Raw genomic sequence first — 22,258 nt, forward strand, 5'->3', positions numbered from 1 at the left:
CATCCTTTCTGACACTCCCGGTTAGTTTCCTACAAAGAAAGTCAACGGGAAAGCCAGCTGGTAGTTGGAAATTGCTTCTACTCCCATTGCTTGTTTGGCCACCAGCCGTCATTCTATTATTCTGTTTAGATAAGAAAATATCTCTGAAACAGTGATCCAATAAGTCATGGGTTATTTAATATATGCTAAAACCAGATTCATATCTTCAGTGGCTATCACTGATAAAAGGCTAGAAACTTCTCATTTTAGGATATTGAAGAAAATAGGTTACCTGACAAGGGGGGGGGGTAGTTTCTGTAAGCCAAGTTTCAAATATAATTGTTGAAATTATATTTTCACCAATACAGATGTTTTTTCTTTTTAGAAGAATAAAACACTTTTGTATATTACACATCTGTAATAATTACATTGTACACAGACAGCATCTTTCTTTCAAAAACGCAAAAAGCACTTCACAAAAAATATTCACCAGATAATTATGTAACATTTCATCTTTTATAAAAATTCCTTGGAAAACAATTTGACCCAACTAGAATAGTACCAAGCTTTAATCATATTTGTGAACTTAATTAGTGTAATTATTTTTATGTTTCTACTTGCAAGAAAGTTGTTGATTTCTCAATTTAACTTTTGTTTTGATCTTCTGATAATATGTGGTATTAAGACCTCAACCTTAAAACAGAGTATTCTGTAAGAATTTCAAATTTAAAAAATCCTGATGCTTTGCATCACTTCAGAAATAGTCTTATATCAATTGCTAGATTTTACCACAATATAAAGAATTGGAGTGTTACCACTTTTTGGGTTACCGTTTCTATGTATTTAGTCAAGGAAAAGAGCAATTTAATATAAATGCAGTACTTTTCATAGTTGGATCCCAAAGTGCTTCTGTGTTCACATTTCCTATGAGAGGCTGAATATATAAAGAAAAATACAGTAATCACAACTTCATTGATAAGCATCTTGAATTTAGTCTGATTCACTGTGAGTTTATCAAATGAGCTCATATTATTTTCACCTAAAACTGACATTTTTAATCACTAAAGCCAAGCCATCAATATATGCAGGACTGGGTGTGCTTAAACACATTGTGATCAATAGCTTTGCCACATCTAATTCTACACAGGGATTTGTCTTTAGCTGTCCTTTATATGTAATACCCTCATTTTCACATTAATGGATTTCCCAACATGTTAGCCCTTCTTGTATCTTCTGAAAAGGGGAAAAGCTCCTCTAATTTCAAGTTTGGCGTTCTTTTTTTTTTTTGCTTTTCTTTTATACACTGCAAATTACTGTATCCAGAAAAATGCTCCTTTTTTTTCTTTTCAGCTCTTACAACTAAAAAACTAAAATTAAAAATGTAATTGTTATAGACATACATATGCAGTCTGAGAAATGTCAGTACAGCTGATATTCAGTACATCTCTGTAAATAACATCATCACAGTTTAAGCACAGAAAGAAATAGACCAAATGATGGGATGCAGAATTCTGTTTCATAAGCTTTGTTTTAGTATTAGCATAGCTTTAAAATACATGTTGAACGGTAATGTACATTTTCCCATTTAAATAGTGTAATTGTGCCTTGCAAAATATTTACACACAGTTCCTTGCAAGTAATATTTTTCTAGTAGTGATTCTATCTAGTCAAACAATCCTACAAGTTATGAAAAACTGTGTTATATATGAGTGTGTATTTTCCAATCTAAACCCGAGCAAAATATAAAAAAGTCAGTGAAGAACTATCAAAGGCTACAACTGCAAACCTGTTCAATATCATAGATCTCCTTTGGGCAATCTGCAGACAAGATTAATGGTACATTCTCGGTCACCACCACATCATCCTCAATGCGTATTCCTATGCCACGGAATCGTTCAGGGGCACTTGTATCATCTTCAGGTATGTAAATGCCTGGAAATAAAAGTACTGATCAAAATCTAGTAGATTCCGTTTGCAAATTATACAGTATATTCCTTCAGGGTTTAGAAGGCATAGCACAAACGACAGGTTTTATCTCCACAGGTCAAGAATCAATAGCTAGAGTATCTCCACTTTGATCCAACTGATATAATGCAATACACACAACTTCATTTTGTACCAGTAGGGGAAACACTGGGCTAAACTTACAAGACCAGAATAGTTTTTACAAGCTACTCTACCCTGATGTAAATGCAATTAAGCACCCTTTTAAAAATTATTTTCATGAAGGTTGTTTGTTCATAGTTAAATCTATGAAGCAAATGGCAGTGTTTTCTGGATAGTTCTCAACGCCTCTAAGATGACTACCTTCTCACATTTATGGGGGTGAATAATAGAAACAGAGATAGGATATATTAAGAATTTGAAGCTATTTAAAAACAAAATAGAAAGACAATTGCACTGAAATTTTTGAGCATTTTTTTGAGAATAAATTTTTGAGAATAATTTTTGAGAAATGATTGTAGCAATCATTGCATAAATAACTGGGCATTCTTCTTTTCAAGATGCCACACATAGACACACATCTTTTTATATTGATTTCATCAGTGCACTATTTCACCTGGCTCAATGGTGATCACCATGCTTGGCTGGAGGAGAGTTGATCGGGATACATCAGGTGTATCATGAACATCCATTCCCAGATAATGTCCTACATGATGTGGACAGTATTTCCGAACAGCCTATGAGGCAAAAAATAATAAATTTCTAAAACAAGCAAAATTTGGAGTAATATTGGATGGATATTCTTCAGCACAAAATGTGCTAGAAACACACAGTGAAAAGGAAATATAACATTAATTGGTTGTTTTTACTTATAAATACAACTATTATGTTTTGTGTAGGCATCATCTTCTGTCTTATATCTATCAAATTTGCTGTTTGCTGTAAGGGCAACAGATTCTGGTCTTTAAGCAAAATATATAAATGACAATCAGTTTGGTATTAAAGGCAAATAGTGTCTGTTTTGAGCTCCAAGGTACCTTTGATCTTTTAGCTGGCAGATTTCCTCTGTGGGTAAAAAATTAATATTACGGTGAATTGTGAGGCCCTCACTTATTTCAGTACCTTGCCTAAATTTTATGCAATGTTTATTCAAAACCATTTGACCTAAGCTTGGTTTCTTGTTCAAAACCTCATCACTTTTTCCAGCAGACCAGGATGAACTTCACTATTTTTCAAGTAGGTTGTTCTTACTGGGATTCTGAAACTTTTCAGTTCCTGTGAATTTTACAAATCAGAGTAGGCAAGGATCTCAAGAAACAGCAGTACGCCTCACTCTGCTAAGCAGTTGGTCTATGTTGTTCAAGTGCAAATAGTAGCCATTATTATGGCCATTATTGTACACAGAAATATTCTTAAAGAATATAACAAAGAAAGAGCCCAGGACCACTTTCCATTTTAAAATGTTCTCAATACATAACTTGCAAGAGTAGTACATCTCATAACACTCTGTTTAACTTAGTATGAAATATTTTCCTACATTTGCCAGTTGAAACAGAAGTTGATATTACTTCAAAATATCCATTGATTTAAGGTAATTTTATTGGAAGTTGTACTATGTAAAACCATACTCTGGCCATCTAATATTGTTTATGCCAACAGGTTGCAGCTCTTAGAGATCTGCAAGTTTGTCCTTGGCCCATTAGAGATACTGGGCAGGCAAGTATTTGATTGCTGGACTAAATACCTATTTAAGGTTTATTTTGTTGGATCCCACAATTTGTGCCAAATTTCAAAATACTGCTATAGTGATGCATTTTTTATTTGTCCCACAATTTCTGAGATTGATGGGTAGAAAGAACTTGTACTGAAATATTATCAGTCCTTGTATCTATCTATGGAAGATCAGGGAATTATTACACAGGTAAGGTGAATCAAAGTGAGTCACTAACAGATTTCTAGAGCAGGCGCTTTCCCATGTACATGTCAAAAAAATTATAGGAAAATATCTTCCATAACTATTACCAAAATCTTAAAATGAAGCACTTTTCTCCTCAATTTAACAATCAAATTTAATAACCTTACTGAGAAGTTAGAAAAATCCCACCACTGATCTTTGTCTCTTGAATTAATTGTTCTCAGGAATTAAAACAACTGGTGTGTGTGTGTGTGTGTGTGTGTGTGTGTGTGTGTGTGTGTGTGTGTAAATCTAAATAGTCTGCCATCTGCTGGATGAAAAAGATACTGTACCGCTGATAACCTTCGACTTTTCACCAATATACGGTAGGTACTTCTCGATTCATGACAGAAATTGAGCCTGGAATTATAGTCATAAATTGAGGCATAATATGACCATATTTGAACTTACAATTGTATTTACAACAGTGGATAAGTGAATGCTGTGGTTATGAAGCAAATTCATTTCCCACAACAGCTGTTTTTTTGCCAAAAGCTGGAAGTAAAGGTGACTCAGTTGCCAAGAGCCCAAAATGGGATTATGTGATGGGGGTGGGGGTGGGGGTGTTGTTCTAACTCCAAAAATAAATTGTAAGTAACTCTCGGGATGTCCATCATAACTCTAAATGATTCTTAAGGGACAGGTTATAAATCTATGACTACCTGTATTTCTTTTAGAGCTGCATATCTGCAGGAAGCTACAACTTCAAAACTTAAAATGGGATGATTTAAAGGATTGTTCACCTTTTTTACTGTTCACTATTGTTGTTTTTTTAGCCAGGAAAAATAACAAGCTAAACAGTTATGCAAAGAAACCAAGTACCTTGAAGACCTGACCCTCACTAGTGCTATCCTTTACGATTCCCAACTCTTTCAGCTTCTGTCCAATGAGAGTTAGCATTAAATTGTAGATGTTTTCTAGGCTCACACCTGGAGAACAAAGTCTTAGGCATGACTTCTGGACCTCCAGTATAGCCTGGTACAGCTCTGCTTGGCGACTAGTGAACCTGATAATAAGAGAAAAACACAAATCACCTCAAGTGAGATTTAAGCAGAAAGAAAAGCAAAAATTAAATGCTAAAATGCATGTACAAAATAATTATGCAGCACAGTTCTTTGGATTTGTTCTACTCCAAAATGTTGGTGGAAGATTGCAAACCTGAACACCTCTCGTTTCAAACCTTTCTGTAATTTTACTTGGAAAGTATCAGTGAAATTGATAAATAATATTTCCCATTAACATTTTGAAATGAAATAATGACATACAAACTTTTCTAAATTATCTGGTTTTGCATTACTACAAACTAAAGTATATCTCAACTCTAGGGCAGGGGAAGCAGGATGACTGTAGTACATTGCACTAAAAATTGCAACTACAATATTGACAAGGATGATTTCTGAAGTATAATGAAATGAAGAAATCACAATAATGAAACATTTCAGAAAAACCTGGAATTGCAACCAACTTGATGTTCCTTTGCTGGGAACAGGACCTACCTGCCATTGATGGGCCAAGTGCGGGTAATGTCACTCACATAACAAGAGTATTCACACCCTCCGTCCAATAAAACCATTTCTCCATCCTGGACCACAAGAAAAAGCAATTACTTGGCATTTAAGAATTTCATTTAAATAGTGCTATAAAATAGTTTTTTAAAAAAACAAACAAACAAATCTGGAATTTATCTTTAGTGAGATAAATTACATTTGCTTTTTCATCTAATAGTTCAGCAGAGTGTAGCTTTTTATAGTTATAATGAACTGTCCTTCTTTGCAAGCTTTGATGTTCAGCTTATTTTAACACTTATCATCACTCTTATTATTGTAATTATTATTATTGACTTCTGTAGTCCCATAACTGACAGTTGGATTATGGGAACTGCAGTCCAGCACAAAGAAAAGTGCTAAGATGAGGAAGTCTGATCTAACTTAAAAGCTGTTGCTATGTTAATTTCATTTACTTTCATTTAAGTACTTTTAATCACACCCACTTTTATTGGCCAATAGCGGTCATATTCATCAAGCACATTGGTGGGGAAGGAGGCAAAGAGAAAGCCTCCTGAAAAATTCATTTTTCTCATGAAACAAGTATCTAAATCAACCAAATCGCATGAGTAGGGGCAGATATTATTGGGGGCCATGCTGCAAGACCTGTTTGGAGATATATTTTTATATTTTTTATACAAATCCCTATATTTCCTCATTAAAATATTCATATGCAATACAGCTGTAAGATTATTCCTAAATTTCTTCATTCTACTTCATAGAATGAGGAAGTAGATTTTTAGCCCTAGAAATATAGGATAGTCAGAAACACACTAGAATGCAGTAGAACTGGTTATGGTCTACTCAGTTTAAGAAGGTACTCGGAAACAGGATTATATCCTCTTTTAAAACTATAGTTGCATTCCAATCTTTTTAAATGGCTTGGTTAATATATTACCTTCCATCTTTCCGAGGTGGGTAAAATGAAGACCCAAATTGTTGGGGGCAATATGATGACTAAACAGCTTAGAGAGGGCTGTAAAGCACTGTAAAGCTGTATATAAGTCTAAGTGCTATTGCTATTACCGCAGTACATCTTCATTTATTTCTTTTGGAGGGGTTCAGTAGATAATAATACTATTATGTTGCAGAATTCATTCAGTTACCTTGATAAGTTGATTGTTTTTCACATAATGCAAGGTATTGGACCTGTTGCCGCCAGCAACCACAGGGGGATAAGCTAAAATATCAGCACCACGAGCCCGGCACTCAAATTCAAACTGGAAGTAAAAGAATCCATTAATTGTTGAAATGAATGCACAGAAAAGCCTTTTCTCAGAAAGCCTCTGCCAATGCCCATACTTGGGCTAGCAAACTAGCAAAGTATATGGGATACACTGTATGTTTGAATAGGAAGACTTAATTCAGCTTTCTCAAGTCAGGTGCTCCTCGCTTAACAGTGCATGAATGAATGGTACTTATGACTGTACCTACAACATTTGCAGTATCACCGCAATCACATAATCACCATTTGCATCCTTCTTTGCCAACTTCCTACAAACAAAGTCAATGGGAAAGCTGGCAGGAGTTCACAAAAGGGGACTACATGGCATCCTTGCTTAACGACTTGCAATGATTCACTTATCATCAATGGAAAATGCTATGATTTCCATTGCTTAGCAGCACAGTCATGGGTCGTTATGCTTTATGACTGTATCACTTACTGCATTTCCCTGAAACTAAGACCTCTCCGGATAATAAGCCCAATCGGGCTTTTCAGGGCATGTGTTAAAATAAGCCCCCTCCCAAAATAAGCCCCCACACCAACTACTTACACGCATGCGCATCTGGTCCTGCCATTTTCTCTGGTTGCTTGTCGTGCAACCAAAATGAGTTGAGGCCAGAGGGGAGGGGGAAAGGGGGGGAAAGATGCCCTCCCCTCCCTGTTCTTCACACTGGCTGAGCAGTTGGCTGCTATTGCCTCGTGGAGCAGGACTCTGCAAGGCTTGTTGTGCCATTGCACGCATGAATTGCAGCACCACCACGAGCTTCATCATACTGGCACAGCTGGTGTCTTTCCGCTTGTGGCTGCACCAGTATGTCAAACCTTGTGGCAGTGCTGCCGTTTTTGCGTGCAAGGGCACAAGCCTTGCAGAGTCCTGCTCCACAAGGTGGCGCCGCTGCGATGAATCTCACAAAGACTCATTTCTGACAGATGGGTCAGGGGAGAAGCGAGAGACGTGGCTCACCTTGCCTCTTCTCCCACCCCCTTGCTGGGTATGGCAGGGCTCCTGCCCCTTGCTTAGACACCCGCCCCCTTTAGGGATGCAATTTAGGGGTGGCAAGTGGGGCGGGCGAGAAGCGGGACATACCTTTCCAGCTCTGTCGCGTTCCTCACCGTTGTGTCCAGGGAAAAATGTTTTAAAAGAAAACTCGCGAGTTCGAGAAGTTTGATTGGACTCGTGAGATTTTTTTTTTTTTTACGTGTTGCCTACACCCGGTTTAGTGAAGGAAAAAGTCCTGATAAGTCATGTGATGCTGCCATGACAACATAAGTTTGACACCCCTGATATAAAAGTTATTTATTTATTTATTTATTTATTTATTGAATTTATATACTGCCCTTCTCCCCGAAGGGACTCAGGGCGGTGAACAGCCGAAAATTAAAATAACATACAATATAAAAGTTAAGATAACTAAAAATAAATTAAATTAATCGGCCTCCCAATTTAAAACCCCAAGCTATACACTTAAAAACTAACCCATAAAACCTATTCAGGCCAGGCCGGCTTGCTGAAATAAAAAAGTCTTCAGGGCCTTACGGAAAGTGCGGAGATCCGGGATCAGTCATATTCCGGGAGGTAGCTCGTTCCAGAAGGCGGGTGCTCCCACAGAGAAGGCTCTCCCAGTGGGGGCCGCCAGCCGACATTGCTTGACCGACAGCACACCGAGGAGGCCTTCTCTGTGAGAGCGTATTGGCCGGTGGGAGGTTATTGGTAGCAGAAGGCGGTCTTGGAAATACCCTGGCCCTAAGCCATGGAGCCATATTCTTAGCTCCTTGAAGAAAATATACCAACCCATAGAGCCATGATGGCAGAGCTATCTCTCTGGGCACGCCTGCCATTGCCCATTGCTCTTCCGGGTTCCAGCGCGCACATGCATACTGGCCAGCTAGTTTTCGTGTGCGTGAGAGCGCAGGCGCACACCAGGAAGCTGAGCTTCCGGTTTCTGGTGCACACATGCTCACTGGCCAGCATGTGTGCCAGAAGCCAGAAGACCAGGTGACTGGCGCGCATGCGCATGTTGGAAGCTCAGCTTCCTGGCATGCGCATTTGTGCCAGGGAACTGCTCTTCCGGTTGTTGGTGCTCCTGTGCGTGCACATCAGGGAGCTGCTCTTCCGGTTTCTGGTGCTCCCTCGCGCACGTGCACATTCCCATTGCACCAATACTGCCATAGAGTAAGCTACTGCTTAAGTAAAATACCTAACAGCCTCAGATATTGCAATCAGTGGAGAGGAGTTCTGTTGTTCAGCACCATCTGAAAAGCCATACATTTCTCTTCCCTCCTACAGTATGTCAACTAAAGAAACCTAATATGCTGTGGGAAGCAAAAGTATACAACTTGTCTAATTTTTTTCAGAAAAAAACTACAAAGAACTTGGTGATTGTTTTAAAACAGCAAAATCAAAGGTAGTTGTTCTTATGTGCTTCTATCTATGCCCAATTTTTCCCCCTATCTATATTTATCCTGATCTGGATGCATATCCATAGGAGTAGCAAACCAGCCAAGGGTTTCTTTCATCAGATGAAAGTAACATGAAACACCAGGAGGTATTAACTCATTAATTCTTTTGGGTTTGTGGTAGGCTGTATTTCCTACTCAATTTTGTTCCTTTGAAAAGGAAGAGACTTTAGTCTGTAGTTATTCTCACATTTTCATTACGTTTGAGTGGGTGGCTGTTGGCACTCTCAACTGTTAATTATAACCAAAACATATTTTTTGGATACTATATACGTGTAGGAGAATGTTTGTAGGGAAAAATACTTCTAAATTAAAATGTCCAAACACATTAAGTAACACTTTGCATTTGCACTATTTTTTCTTGAAATTTCATTTTCATAACAGGTATTCTTAAGGAAAGATAATGTTCAGGAAGTGAAATGTAATTAGTGCTGAAGAGCAAAATCCTCTCATTGTTCAGATGAAAGGCTATCAATAGTCCCCCCCCCCCACATCTATTCAAAAGCCTATCTTATCAAGTTTAATGGGATTTACTATCTTTTCTAAGTTTTATTAAAATCCTGGTCTCTCTCTTAATGTTCTCCTTCTTTGATATCCATCCTGCAAGTTCTAAATTAAGTGTTGACATGAGGATTAATAGAAACCTATCATATGTTATATGAGCATATGCATTACATGTGAATTCAACCTAAACACTGGTTGTCATGTTACAGTGAAGGACTATTTTCCATAATGCAAAAAAGCACATACCTTAGCATATAGGAATGCTTCGTCCACTGGTGCTTTACTTGTAAACATAGTCTCTATGAATGCCTGTTGAAATGCAGTAATAAAAACTATTAATGAAGATGTTTGTTTCCAAAATATGATTATATTTTCCAAAAGATGAGACAAGAGGATCAGCTCTCCTAGATCTGATTCTAACCAGTGAGGAAGAGCTGGTTGAGGAGATGAATAGGACCATATTGCGATTCATTATACCATCAAATGAGAAATTGGATCATAGCTGTAAATGTACACTTTGGATTATGATGTATTATAGAAAGCAATCAGTTATGTTTGATTTCTTCTTCACTGGTATTTTTCACACTAACTCGTATGATAATAATCTTATTATGTGAAACATAGGGGACTACAATGGTACTTGTTGACAGAAGGCTTTCCACAAACACAAGGATCCCATATTTTATTTCTGGAATAAATCATCAGCATCAGATCCAGAAACATTCTAGTAGAAAGATGCCAGCTATATCTACCATGTTTCCTTGAAAATAAGACCCGGTCTTATTTTCTTTTGGGCTTGAAAATAAGTACTTGGGCTTATTTTTTTTAAGTGCAGGAGGCGGTGAGCTGACGGGAGTGGGAGTGCAGCTACCCGCCCTCTCTGTCTCACTGTCTGCTTGCCCGCGGCTGCAACAGGCCAAGTTCTCGGCATGTCCCAGCCTCCACCCGCTTTGCCTGCTGGCCCAGGTCTGCTGGTACACTTCTTGGCTGCAGTGGGCACAGTGCTGGCCGCCAAGCAGCTGCCCATGCTGCTGTTGGCCTTGTTGGAGGCTCTTTGCCCTCCTGGCAGGGTGGGTGGAGGCAGGGACAGGCCGAGACCTTGGCCCTGATTCAGACTGCAGGAAAGCAGAAAGATGCCAGCTATTATCTACCGTGTTTCCCTGAAAGTAAGACCTGGTCTTATTTTTTGGGGGGCTTGAAAATAAGTATTTGGGCTTATTTTTTTTAAGTGCAGGAGACGGTGAGCATGATGGCTGAGAGGAGTGGGAGTGCAGCTACCTGCCCTCTCTGTCTCACTGTCTGCTTGTTCGCGGCTGCAACGGGCCAAGCTCTCGACATGTCCCAGCCTCCACCCGCTTTGCCTGCTGGCCCAGGTCTGCTGGTACACTTCTTGGCCACGGTGGGCACCGTGCTGGCTGCCAGGTGGCTGCCCATGCTGCTGCTGGCCTCGTGGGAGGCTCTTTGCCCTCCTGGCAGGGCGGGTGGAGGCTGGGATGTGCCGAGAGCTTGGCCCCGATTGAGGCTGCAGGCAAGCAGACAGTGGGATGGAGAGAGTGGGGCCGATGGTAGCAGCCCAAACACTTTTCACCCAGAGGAAGCTTTATTTACTTGCCAAGGGGACACTTTGAAACGGAGCTATTAGCTCCATTTCAAACTGTCCCCTTTGCAAGCACACGAAGCTTTATTTCTCCCTCTGGGCAAAAAGTGTTTGGTCGTCCATTCCCAAGCACCCCAAACAGAGAAATAATGGAGACTCAAAATGTCATGTGGTTGCAAGGAGACAGTTTGAAACAGAGTGATTAGCTCTGTTTCAAAGCGTCCCCTTTGCAAGCAAACAAAGCTTCCTCTGGGCGAAAAGTATTTGGGAAGTTACCGTCGGTCCCACCCTCCCTGTCCCCTTTGCAAGCAGACAAAGCTTCGTCTTCCTCTGGGCAAAAAGTGCACAGCAGAGCCGGGCGGAGGCAGAGGCGATCCCAACACACAGCCCACTCTGTCCCATCTCTTGGTTTGCCTGTGGCCACGTTGAACAACCATCCACACCCACGCTTCGGGATCGCCTGCCTCCCCTATCCCCCATACGTCTGGCTCCTGCCAGTGCCACCCCGCAGCACAGATCACCTTTCTCCCCCCCGCCTCTGCCTCCACGTTCGGACTTATTGATATTTGCGCTGTACCAAGGGGCCAGTGGGCTTCGGCTGCTGCCAGAAACCATTGGCCCCCGCGAGCTCACTGCCTCTCATGCTGGCCATGCCCATCCCCCAGGCTTATTTTGGGGGTAGAGTTTATATTAAAAGGTAAAAGTTCCCCTTGCACATATGTGCTAGTCGTTCCCGACTCTAGGGGGCGGTGCTCATCTCTGTTTCAGCGCTGTCCAAAGATGTCTCCATGGTCATGTGGCTGGCATGACTAAACACCAAAGGCTCACGGAACGTTGTTACCTTCCTACCAAAGGTGGTCCCTATTTTTCTACTTGCATTTTTTACGTGTTTTCGAACTGCTAGGTTGGCAGAAGCTGGGACAAGTAACAAGGAACTCACCTCATTACGCGGCATTAGGGATTCGAACCGCTGAACTGCCGACCTTTTGATTGACAAGCTCAGCGTCTTAGCCACTGAGCCACCACGTCCCCTAGGGTTCATATTAGGCCCACCCAAAAAAACCCGACTAGGGCATATTTTTGGGGTGGGTTTTAATTTTGGGTGGAACATGGTATATGTCATTTCCCTTTTGGCATGAATTCCAATATCATGCCTTTTTTTTTTCTCTTAACACTTTGTGCAACATAAATGCTTTGATCAATACCTGTGAAGTGATTTTTGCAGCAAATTTCATCCTCTCAATCTCTGTGGCAGATTTCATTAGCCGTAGGTTTTGCACTAGATGCCGGACAGCTCGAACCTGGTTGTTGCATTTAGCTCTGACCTCAGCCAGATGCAGCAGATAATCAGAATGGAGCTGTGGATGCACAGGTTTAGCAAAATCATACCAAACTGTGCTAGAGTCATCTGTGAAACAGAATGTAATTACATTTTAAGTTTAATTAACTATACTTCTTTGGAGAGATGTTTGCATATTTTTGGTTAATATCAGATTGCAGTCAAATTTGGATTTTTAAACCTGCCTGAAAGGAATTGGTAATAAGAAATATTGATGAAGTATAACCAACTAACAGATAACCTCCTTAGAAACCAACATATGAATCTAAATTCACTGAGTAAAGAGGGCATGTGTTTTCCCAACGCATCATCCTTTATATAAAAAAGTAGATTTCAAGTGCATCTGAATAGGAATATACAATTCTTTTGGATCAAGAACTGTACTTGGTCTTTGAACAGAGTGCTAAGAATCACATTGCAAAAACAGAGATTAAATATATAAAAAGTAATTTAAACTAGAGTTAATATAAATTGATTAAATTATTAGTTATTCTCAATGAGCTTAATAAAACTATTAGTTATTCCTATACTATTTAATATTGTCCACTTCTATTGCATTAACGATTTCAGATTATCAATAATATCTTTTAATAGAACACTGGAGCCACTTCCATGGCTATGGGAGACCGCATGTGGCTCTGGAGCTATAGATTATGAATCTCTATATTATAATTTTAACAAAGCTTCTTCTTTTCAGAATACATTCTCATCCATGTGGACGCAGAAGTAATGTTTTTAACACTCTTAAGTGTGTTAAAAATGCAGTCTAAAAAGAGTACCTAGTAGGACTGTGCAAATCCTTTGAAAGAGTTGGAAGCATATACTTTTGCACTCTTAAAGTAATAGTTGCCAAATTGAGTAGCTAATTAGGAAGCTATTCTCAATTATTTTTTCTGCCTTGTGCATGGACAGCAATTTTCTTTTGTGTACTAATCAGGAGAGGCTACAGTACTATAAGTTGCAAACAACTGTTTCTAAGCCCTATTACTTATCACCTTCAATATGTTGCACATATACATGACTCTACTACAACAGTTCTTAAAGAAAGGAATTGTGAAAGTAGAACTTAAATGTTCTCTTTGGAACAAAAGACATTTGGGATTGGGGCAACCTAGAATAACATTAATTAAACATTTGTACGTATTTCTGAAAACTTCAGTAAAAAATGATTTAATTGGGCACTTAATATTGTTTTTCAGGTTGTGTATAGTTTCAGAAAATATGAACTTTGCATGTTAATATTTGCACTAAAATCCAAAAACAAATTTGCCCTCTTCTCTATTGAAATTATGATATTCTAGGTTTCTTTCTATAAAGGCATATACGGAGCTAGGCACTCAGGATTTTAATTGGGTTAAACTTCTCATAAAGTTATTATTTCCTTAGTTATAGGTCACTGAATAATTGATGTACAATTTATATAACATGCCTACCATGAACCACCTTTTATGAACCACAATTGTTGGGTTCAAACATTAAGGCAAATCCAACCCATTCTAAGGCTTATAGGTAGTCCTCAACTTATGACCAGTTAACTGTTCAAAGTTATGACCAAAGTTATGACATCTGAAAAAATGTACTTACGACTTGGATTTGAAATTCTGACACCCACCCCACCCATCACATGACTGCATTTTGGGCATTCAGCAACTGGCCCACATTTAGTCATTTAGTCATCCCACGGTCATGTGACTTACACTTTTGCCAGAAATCAGCATTTACTTCTGGTTTGCAGCAAAAAAACAAACAATGGATTTGTTTAACAACTGCATTCACTTAATGACGGCTGCAAAAGGACTGTAAAATTGGGCACGGGCACATGATGACCTGCTTAATAACTGTCGTAACTTATAACTGTAATTGCAGGTTTAGTGATGGTCATAAATTGAGACTACCTATAATGCAGTGTATGAATCCAGCTTTCTATCTTGTCTCTATTATGCCCTTTACTTGACAGCAAATTGCTGAAATGATTCAATATCATTCTATTTCATACAGTGCAAAATCTATTTTATTTTCATACCTTTTAATTTAGATACCAGATGTCTAAACTCTTCCATGGTATATGCTTCATCTACACCAGTGAGAGCCACTGCTCCATCCGTGCCAGATCGTGGCCCATCCCACAACTCTCGGCTTGGATCTCGTTTTGGAACAAACAGTAAAGCTTTGTGATATGGCAAAGATCTACCAGGCACACTTTGCAACACTAAGATACTATCCGGTTCTTGGAAGCCACACAAATATAGGAAATTAGTGTCCTGGTGAAAGGTATATGGAATATCATTGCTCATGTAATAGGTAGGATTTGAAAGCAGAATTATTGTGTGATTTGTCCCTTGCACCTCTTGCTGTATCTGAGCCATCAACTTGTGTCTACGGAGAGCATATTCCACTTGTGATAATCCTGGTGTTACCTCTCCTGTGAATAGAATTCAAAACACAATTTCTATTTTAGAAACAAATTTTTTTCATGCTGCTGGACCCTTACAATTTTTTGAGACTAGTCTTATATTTTCCAGTTCATCTCCTTTCTATTCATTTTCTCTGTACTCATGTCTCCACATTCCTAGTTCGACTCTAAACTATTTTTTCTCTTATTATTAACAAAAATTGTTTGCAGAAACTTGAGTTCACAAGACATTTCAAAAGCTACAGTTAATACTAACATAAGGATTATGACCAAAAATGATTACTGGGAGAGAGGAACAAAGAAAAGTAAACTTGATACCTTTTTATACCATTTGCACATTGAACAGAGGATGGCAGAGCTTGTTGCACTCTGCATTTTGATAGCAGTATGGATATTTCATTACCTAGGAATAACATCTCCATGAAATGCAGAGTTCATAATGCTGAATTTAAAAAAGGATCTTTAATAAGCTGCGTATCTAAGAATTAGATTAGAAGTACAACAGAATTTTCTCAGAACTTCAGATTTAATTATTCAATCTAATTTTATCTATAATCTAACCTATTTATAATAAATACAATGTCCAGAAAACAAAAATATTTTAACAAAACTGAACTAAAGACAAAAAAATTGACTGTAAATGGAATGCTTTTTTAAATAGTCTATAATCAGATTTGTATCTATTAAAGCCATTAAAGCCAATCCATTAAATTGAACAGAGCTAACGCTTGAAAAATGTGAGAATTATACTTTCTGAATCTTAATTAAATCTAACAAAAGGTTCTAGTGGAATCAAAAGGACTTAGTTCCACAATATTTTATAATAATGAATGAATATTCCACAATAATGAATATTTTTATTAATACATTTATCTGCTGCCCATCACACCATGAAGCTACTCTAGGTGGTTTATTATATGCCCTATCATTTGAAGATACCTTTTAAAAATGTAAATATCTGCCTAAAACCTGGACATATTATGTACTTAAGGTTGTTAGCCTGTATTTTTAAATGTTTTTCTTTATAGCAATGCTCTCTACATGGGGCTCCCCCTGGGGTGCACCCGGAGGCTCCAGCTGGTCCAGAACGCGGCTGCGCGGGGGATTATGGGAGCGACGGGGCGCTCCCATGTGACACCTCTCCTGCGCGAGCTGCACTGGCTCCCGGTGGTCTTCCAGGTGCACTTCAAGGTGTTGGTGACCACCTTTAAAGCACTCCATGGCTTAGGGCCGGGGTATTTACAAGACCACCTTCTGCCACCAATAGCCTCCCACTGGCCAGTACGGTCGCACAGAGAGGGCCTCCTCAGGGTGGCGTCCGCCAGACAATGTCGGCTGGCAACCCCCAGGGGGAGAGCCTTTTTTGTGGTGGCGCCCGCCCTCTGGAACAACCTCTCCCCAGAGATACATACAATACCAGACCTCCGGACTTTTCGGCGGGCCCTGAAAACTTATTTATTTCACCTAGCCGGGCTGGCTTGATCCCACTGTTTTTGGTTAAATTTAATTGATTTTAATTGGGTTGTTTTAAATTGCGGCCAAAATATTTAATTATTTTTAAACTGTTTTTAAATTTTGTATGTTCTGTTTTATTCTGGCTGTTTACCGCCCTGAGTCCTGCTGGAGAAGGGCGGTATACAAATTAAAACAAACAAATAAATAAATAATAAATAATATTTTTCTGGCTAAAATGCCCCTGAGTCATATTCTCCCCATGAGAAAAACACCTCTTTAAAATTGAAAGGAGAGGGGGGAAAAAGAGAGGCAGTATTTTCTAGACCAGAGTTCCCTAACTTTTTTGGTTCTGGAGGGCAGAGGGGATAGTGTGCACATGTGCATGCTGCTCACACTCACCTGCTGCTCACACGAGTGGGGATGCATGCATGCATGTGCGCGCTCGCCCCCCACTTCCAAGGCCTGGTTCCAAAAGGCTGAAGGCCTGGTAGTGGGCCACGGCCCGGAGGTTGGGGACCCATGTTCTAGACTATGGTCCTCCAAACAATTGCAGAGGATTGTGGGACTTATAAAACAGTGGGCAGTAATACAAGTAGCTGGTTGATAGAGGGTATCTGTAAATTTGTCACACATGTTACAAGTTCATACAGAGAGAATATGATAGTCAATTCTGACAGCAGGGAACTGGTAGGGACAGGTTGCTGCCTTTATGCCTTAAATATGGATCTCCCTAAAAGCATTTTGCTTGTTACTGTGGAAACACAATGAGGGGCTTTGGATTGATGTTGTAGGACTTCTTGTGTTCTTTAGGGAGAGACATTGGTTCAACTAAACAACAGGCTCTTTCTCATCTTTAATAGCAACTTAATGCTACCTGATAACTATCCATTTTTTAAAATTATCCAATGCTTTTCAAAAGGAAGCGAAAATTTAAAAATATAGGATATACTTTTAGATTAAAATTTTGTTTAGTTTTTTTCTTCCATAAATTATATCACAGTACCCACTTTAATTTAAAAACATTAATCTACTTGCAATAAGCAATTTGCTGACCTAAGCTAGTTGCTGGGCAGCAGCATCACTAGACAAGATGAAAATAAGACATTTTCCACTGTGCAGAAGGACAAATGCTGGGCACATTATCTACTCAGATGCCAGCTAGTGAAATTTTCTGTAATACAAATAAAATGTGAGTGGCATTGATATACCATTACAATTACCTAATCAATATTCATAGAGAATCACACATTTCAAATATTAAAGATGTGGTGGAATCTCTGGCTAGATTAGAGTAAAGAGGCATTTTAGCTTAGAGTCTCTCAGTGGTAGGAAGCGACAGAGGCAAGACTCTTGAAGCCTTTATCTGCCAGTTTCCAAGAGAATGCAATTACTCTGGCAAAAGACTGGTAATAGAGGAAATATAATAAACTGCTTTGGCCTAACCACAGAATTGTCCTGGTTCCCTGCACTTGACAAAGGACAACTAAATCTAAGAGTTTTCTAAACAGTTGAAATGAGGAAAGCTACTTAGCAGTACTCACACAGACTTTTACTGAAGCATAAATCTAATTAAATTAACAGTTGAAAAGATAATTCAATAGTGCACATCAACAAAAACACGGCATTCTGCATAAACTTATTAAAGAAATTTAATAATGAATTTGACTGAAAGGATACCTTACCAATAATGCATAAAATCAAGCTACATGTTTGGAGAGAGACAAAACTATTGACAAATGATGTCATAAAATACACTATATATGCAGCAAAAGGTTGAGTTCAGAAAAATGCAAAATTCGGGCACTGATTAATGCTTTCTCTGTTTTCTAATAGAAATCAATCCTGGGTCTTATTTACAAATTTGAATCAAGCAACTACAGTTTGTTATTTCTAACTGATTTTGATCTGCTATTTTGTGAAACGATAAGAAATGAGTGTTAAAAAAGAAAATACCACTCAAAATGCTTAGCTAAAATAAAATATATTGATAAAAAGAATAAAACCTTCATGGAAGAAAAATTATATTCGCAGACCCTCTGAAGATCGGTAAAGAATGTCTAGAGTTTCTCAATATTTCTACGCCTAAGCAGCACATCTGTTTCTGTCTCTTGTGTCCACCTTCTGTAAATCTGATGACAGACCAAAAAGCCTCTCAACAAGATTTTGTAACTTTGGGAATAGTTCTTTTGACAGGAAACAATTCTTCTGATGGAAAACAATCACTGTAACCTTTTCCAACTGTTGCAAATACAGAAATTTTTGCTAGCATTACTTGCAATTGGGTAATTTATATCAGTAGCTCCCAATCTTTTGGGGAGGGACATGGCCAGGGACTGGTGCCATGGAGGATGATTTTTCCGCAGACCTGGGGTGTGTGGTTTCATGCAGTGGATCCCATACATGAGCAGATGGGGCTTCGTGAGCCGTAGACTGGGAGTTGGGAAGCCCCTGATTTATCTGATACTTTTGTCTCACAAATACATACATCCAAGAGAACATGAGTAGAATTTTAGGAAGTATTTTCTATCTGGAACATAAAACATTCTAAATAGGAATTCCTTGAAGAATATAAAATCCCCCCCCCCCAGTTGTTCTTTAAGAAAACTATTAAAAAGTGAGATGTTAAAGGGTAGTGTCAATAATGTAGTGTTATGCAAACTTGTCTAGGATTAAATATCTCTGAACACTTATTTCTCACTACAGTAAATGTGCTTAGAGTTGCATCCTTACCTGGCTTAAGAAGATGTGGATGTGTGAAAGGGCTAGGCTGGCCTAGATATCTATTTGGAATCTTCTTTTGTTGAACTGGTTGAATAGATAATTTCCGAAAGAAACAAAATTTGCAGGCTACAATGAAACAGCAGAATAGCATCAAACTGAATTGTTTTCCCATTTGAATCTATGATAGTGTCAAAGTAAAGTTTACCATTCTCAAACAACTACTCATCTCTTTTTGCTTTAAAGCTAATAATATGAATATGAATACTTGAAAAAGCCATGAATGTTCTAGAATAAGATTTTAATATATTTCATTGGCTGATTCTAACTGTTTGTCTAATACTTTGCATTTTATTGATGTAAGTAATCTTCACTGATGGAATAGGCTAAAAAGCGAGGTATACGTTCAGTAATAAATACACATATTTATAAATATGATAGTCAAGACAGAACAGTTTTGCAAAAAGCTCAGAATCAAAAATTAAAAAATATTTCCAGGAATGTTTCTCTTGTACACACAGCAAGGCAAATTTAAATATTTGGCATTACACTATGCTTTCTAAGAAAAGTTATTGAACTAAGCAAAAATAACATAACAAAACTACTTAGCTACTAACAATAATATTCAATGTTTAATGTTCAATGCAAAGTACTAATATTTAGGTTAGCGGTTAAAAAAACAAATTGGAGAAAGGGGAGAAAGTGTCATTATAAAGTATTTCTATAATTTCTTTTACTCATGGTGTATCAATAGTTGTTCTTGTTTTGTATATTTAACTTTCTAGATGACTGTTAAAAGCTTAAATTTAAAAATAAAAATATTTCTGGCCTTGGCATTTATTTCCTTTACTATGGTCGCAAATGCTATAATTATGGTACTGATTGTATTTTCATTTATACAATAAATCACCCAATCTCCAGTTTTAATATTGCTAAAACATTTATGATAAACCACTGAGATATTCCAAAGAATGCAAAGATTACATATTGAAATTATGTTTCTAATAATTAATCATTTCTGTTCCATCCAATGCCATTCAACAGGGATAACAATAATGGGATCTTATATAAGAAAACAGTGATATTAATAACTTTATTTATAGCAACTTTATCCTATTTTTCATAATTACTGTTAAACAATCAAAGTATTAAAGAATGGCAATGTTTCTGTTCTTTAGTACAGAACAGGATTGCTACTTGACACTAAAACTTTTTTCAATCCAATTTTCAAAGCGCAACCTTTATTCATATTCCAGAGTCTAAAAATTATAAGAGTTGACAAGCAGAGCATCTTAAATCTCTAAAAGGCTTAAAGCAGCCATTATGCACTCTTAAAAAATATCCAAAACAAAATAGGATCTTTCTACTCTGGAGCCAAAGAGTGCTACAGGTTTTGTTTCAGTGGAAAGAAGCAAATTAGTATTATTTAATATGGCTGATCAGAATATAGGCTTATTAAATCCATTTTTTAGTATATGACTCTTCTTTTATTAGTTTTATTGTTTTTATATGGGGTTTTATATTCTGTAAGCCACCTTGAGTTGCCATGTGCGAATAGATGTCAATAAAAATTCCTTAAATAAATAAATAAATAAATTTGAGACTCAGTTTGGTGTAATGGTTGATGTATCAGGCTAGAAAGCAGGAAATCATTAGTTCTAGGTACCCCTTATGCACAAAGCCAACTGGGTGACCTTGGGCCAATCATTTTTTTTCAGCCCTGAGAAGGAAGTCATGGCAAACTATTTCTGCAAAAGCTTGCCAAGAAAACTGCAGAGACTTATCGAGGTAGTCTCCAAGAATAGGACATGATTGAATGTAAAAAAAATCCACTTAGTAACAAAGAATGCTTGAACTATAAATATAAATAATTTGCGGTTGTGCATTCTGTTTTTAGATATGTTAATCCAAAGAAATCCCACAGAATGTAAAGGATCTACAGCTAGGTAAGGATTGCAGTATAAGGCCAATAGTCATCCAAGAGAAAAATAATTGATTTGTTTTAGACTACAATCCTCTACATACTTACTTGGAAGTATGTTTAGGATTCAACTCAGTAGCCCAATTCACAAATATCCTTGAACAAGACTTTTTTTTTTTGAAGAACAAGTTATATTAGCTTAAGTTGCACTTAAACAACATTTTTACATGTTAATTAGGCCTTGAGTTTTGCTCCACTGTAAACATACATAGGCTCAAACCATATCTAAAATTCCAAAAATAAAACCCAACTCCAAGATTAAACCTTAAAAAAAAAAATAAACTTAGGGATTGTTATATCTTATTTCATAATACACTTCACAAGGTATGTGAAGGTGTATTTCAGCTGAACCAATCCCATTGATTCCCAGTGGGAAACGTACAACCATCTTTTTTCTCTCCTCTTTATTGAGATTGAAACATCTTAATTAAGGATCTGGTAATATTTTGTTAGCAATTTTGAAATCTAAATTGACCAGTTTTTGAAACTTCTATTTTAAACAGAAGAAATGTTTCTTTAATAAGATATTTCCATACTACTATCGTGGTCTTCAGAGTATTATTTTTTTACATTAGCACAAAATCAGCTACAAGTATCATAGTGTGAAACTGAGACAGTAAAAACTTCTTTTATTGTATATTTTTTAAAAATATATACAAAGCGGAGGGGGTACCTAAAATAACTAGCTTTCGCCCACAATTTTAGAATTGTTCTCTTATGTATAATCAAATTAAGTCTCTGACCTGAAAAGTTGCATTTGACCCTTACAGGTTGGATAAGTCTCTGAGCTGGCAACCACACCATAGCTGAGCTCCCTGCCTGTAAGAAGAGTAATCAACACTACGGGGCGATCTCGGAAGAAATCGCAGCGCCCCAAGTCCTGATCTTCCTCCACTTCGCTCTAAAGTTCTCTTTCCTGATCCCCAACCCTGAAGCATGGCCAGCTACACTAAAGCTCGATTTGAGTTCGCACGTTTGAAGGACCTTGCTTCCCCCGGGTCGGCACATAATGACGTCACCATCAATCGTAACCAGCTACTTCGTATTTCGCCGCTTGAGTTTCGGCGAGTGACTAGTCATTATATTTTAGGCGACTACAGAAATGCCTACTTCTTAAAAGTGCTTCATTGGCGCCTTCTTCCCACCGT

At 38.0% G+C, this 22,258-nt stretch overlaps 1 protein-coding gene across 3 annotated transcripts; it reads right to left on the reverse strand.

The window, feature by feature from the left end:
• Window positions 1-1,483: 1,483 nt before the first annotated feature.
• Window positions 1,484-22,075, reverse strand: XPNPEP3 (X-prolyl aminopeptidase 3). 3 transcript variants are annotated; one of them, XM_070946867.1, is made up of 10 exons: window positions 21,854-22,075; window positions 19,142-19,258; window positions 14,567-14,965; window positions 12,410-12,612; window positions 9,854-9,916; window positions 6,528-6,641; window positions 5,374-5,459; window positions 4,700-4,883; window positions 2,540-2,660; window positions 1,484-1,911 (listed from the first exon to the last, which is right to left on the reverse strand). In XM_070946867.1, exons 1-10 carry the CDS (start codon window positions 21,912-21,914, stop codon window positions 1,745-1,747), a joined length of 1,515 nt encoding a protein of 504 aa, XP_070802968.1. In that variant the 5' UTR covers window positions 21,915-22,075; the 3' UTR covers window positions 1,484-1,744. The 3 variants fall into 3 exon arrangements, with proteins under 3 accessions (XP_070802968.1, XP_070802971.1, XP_070802970.1); XM_070946870.1 differs by lacking the exons at window positions 19,142-19,258; window positions 21,854-22,075 and adding an exon at window positions 17,465-17,547; XM_070946869.1 differs by lacking the exons at window positions 19,142-19,258; window positions 21,854-22,075 and adding an exon at window positions 15,275-15,344.
• Between the last annotated feature and the right edge of the window lie 183 nt (window positions 22,076-22,258).

This window comes from Pituophis catenifer, unplaced genomic scaffold (genome assembly GCF_029215685.1).
Source record: "Pituophis catenifer annectens isolate HBS135680 unplaced genomic scaffold, rPitCat1.0.hap2 SCAF_7, whole genome shotgun sequence".
In the NCBI taxonomy this organism is placed as follows: domain Eukaryota; kingdom Metazoa; phylum Chordata; class Lepidosauria; order Squamata; family Colubridae; genus Pituophis; species Pituophis catenifer.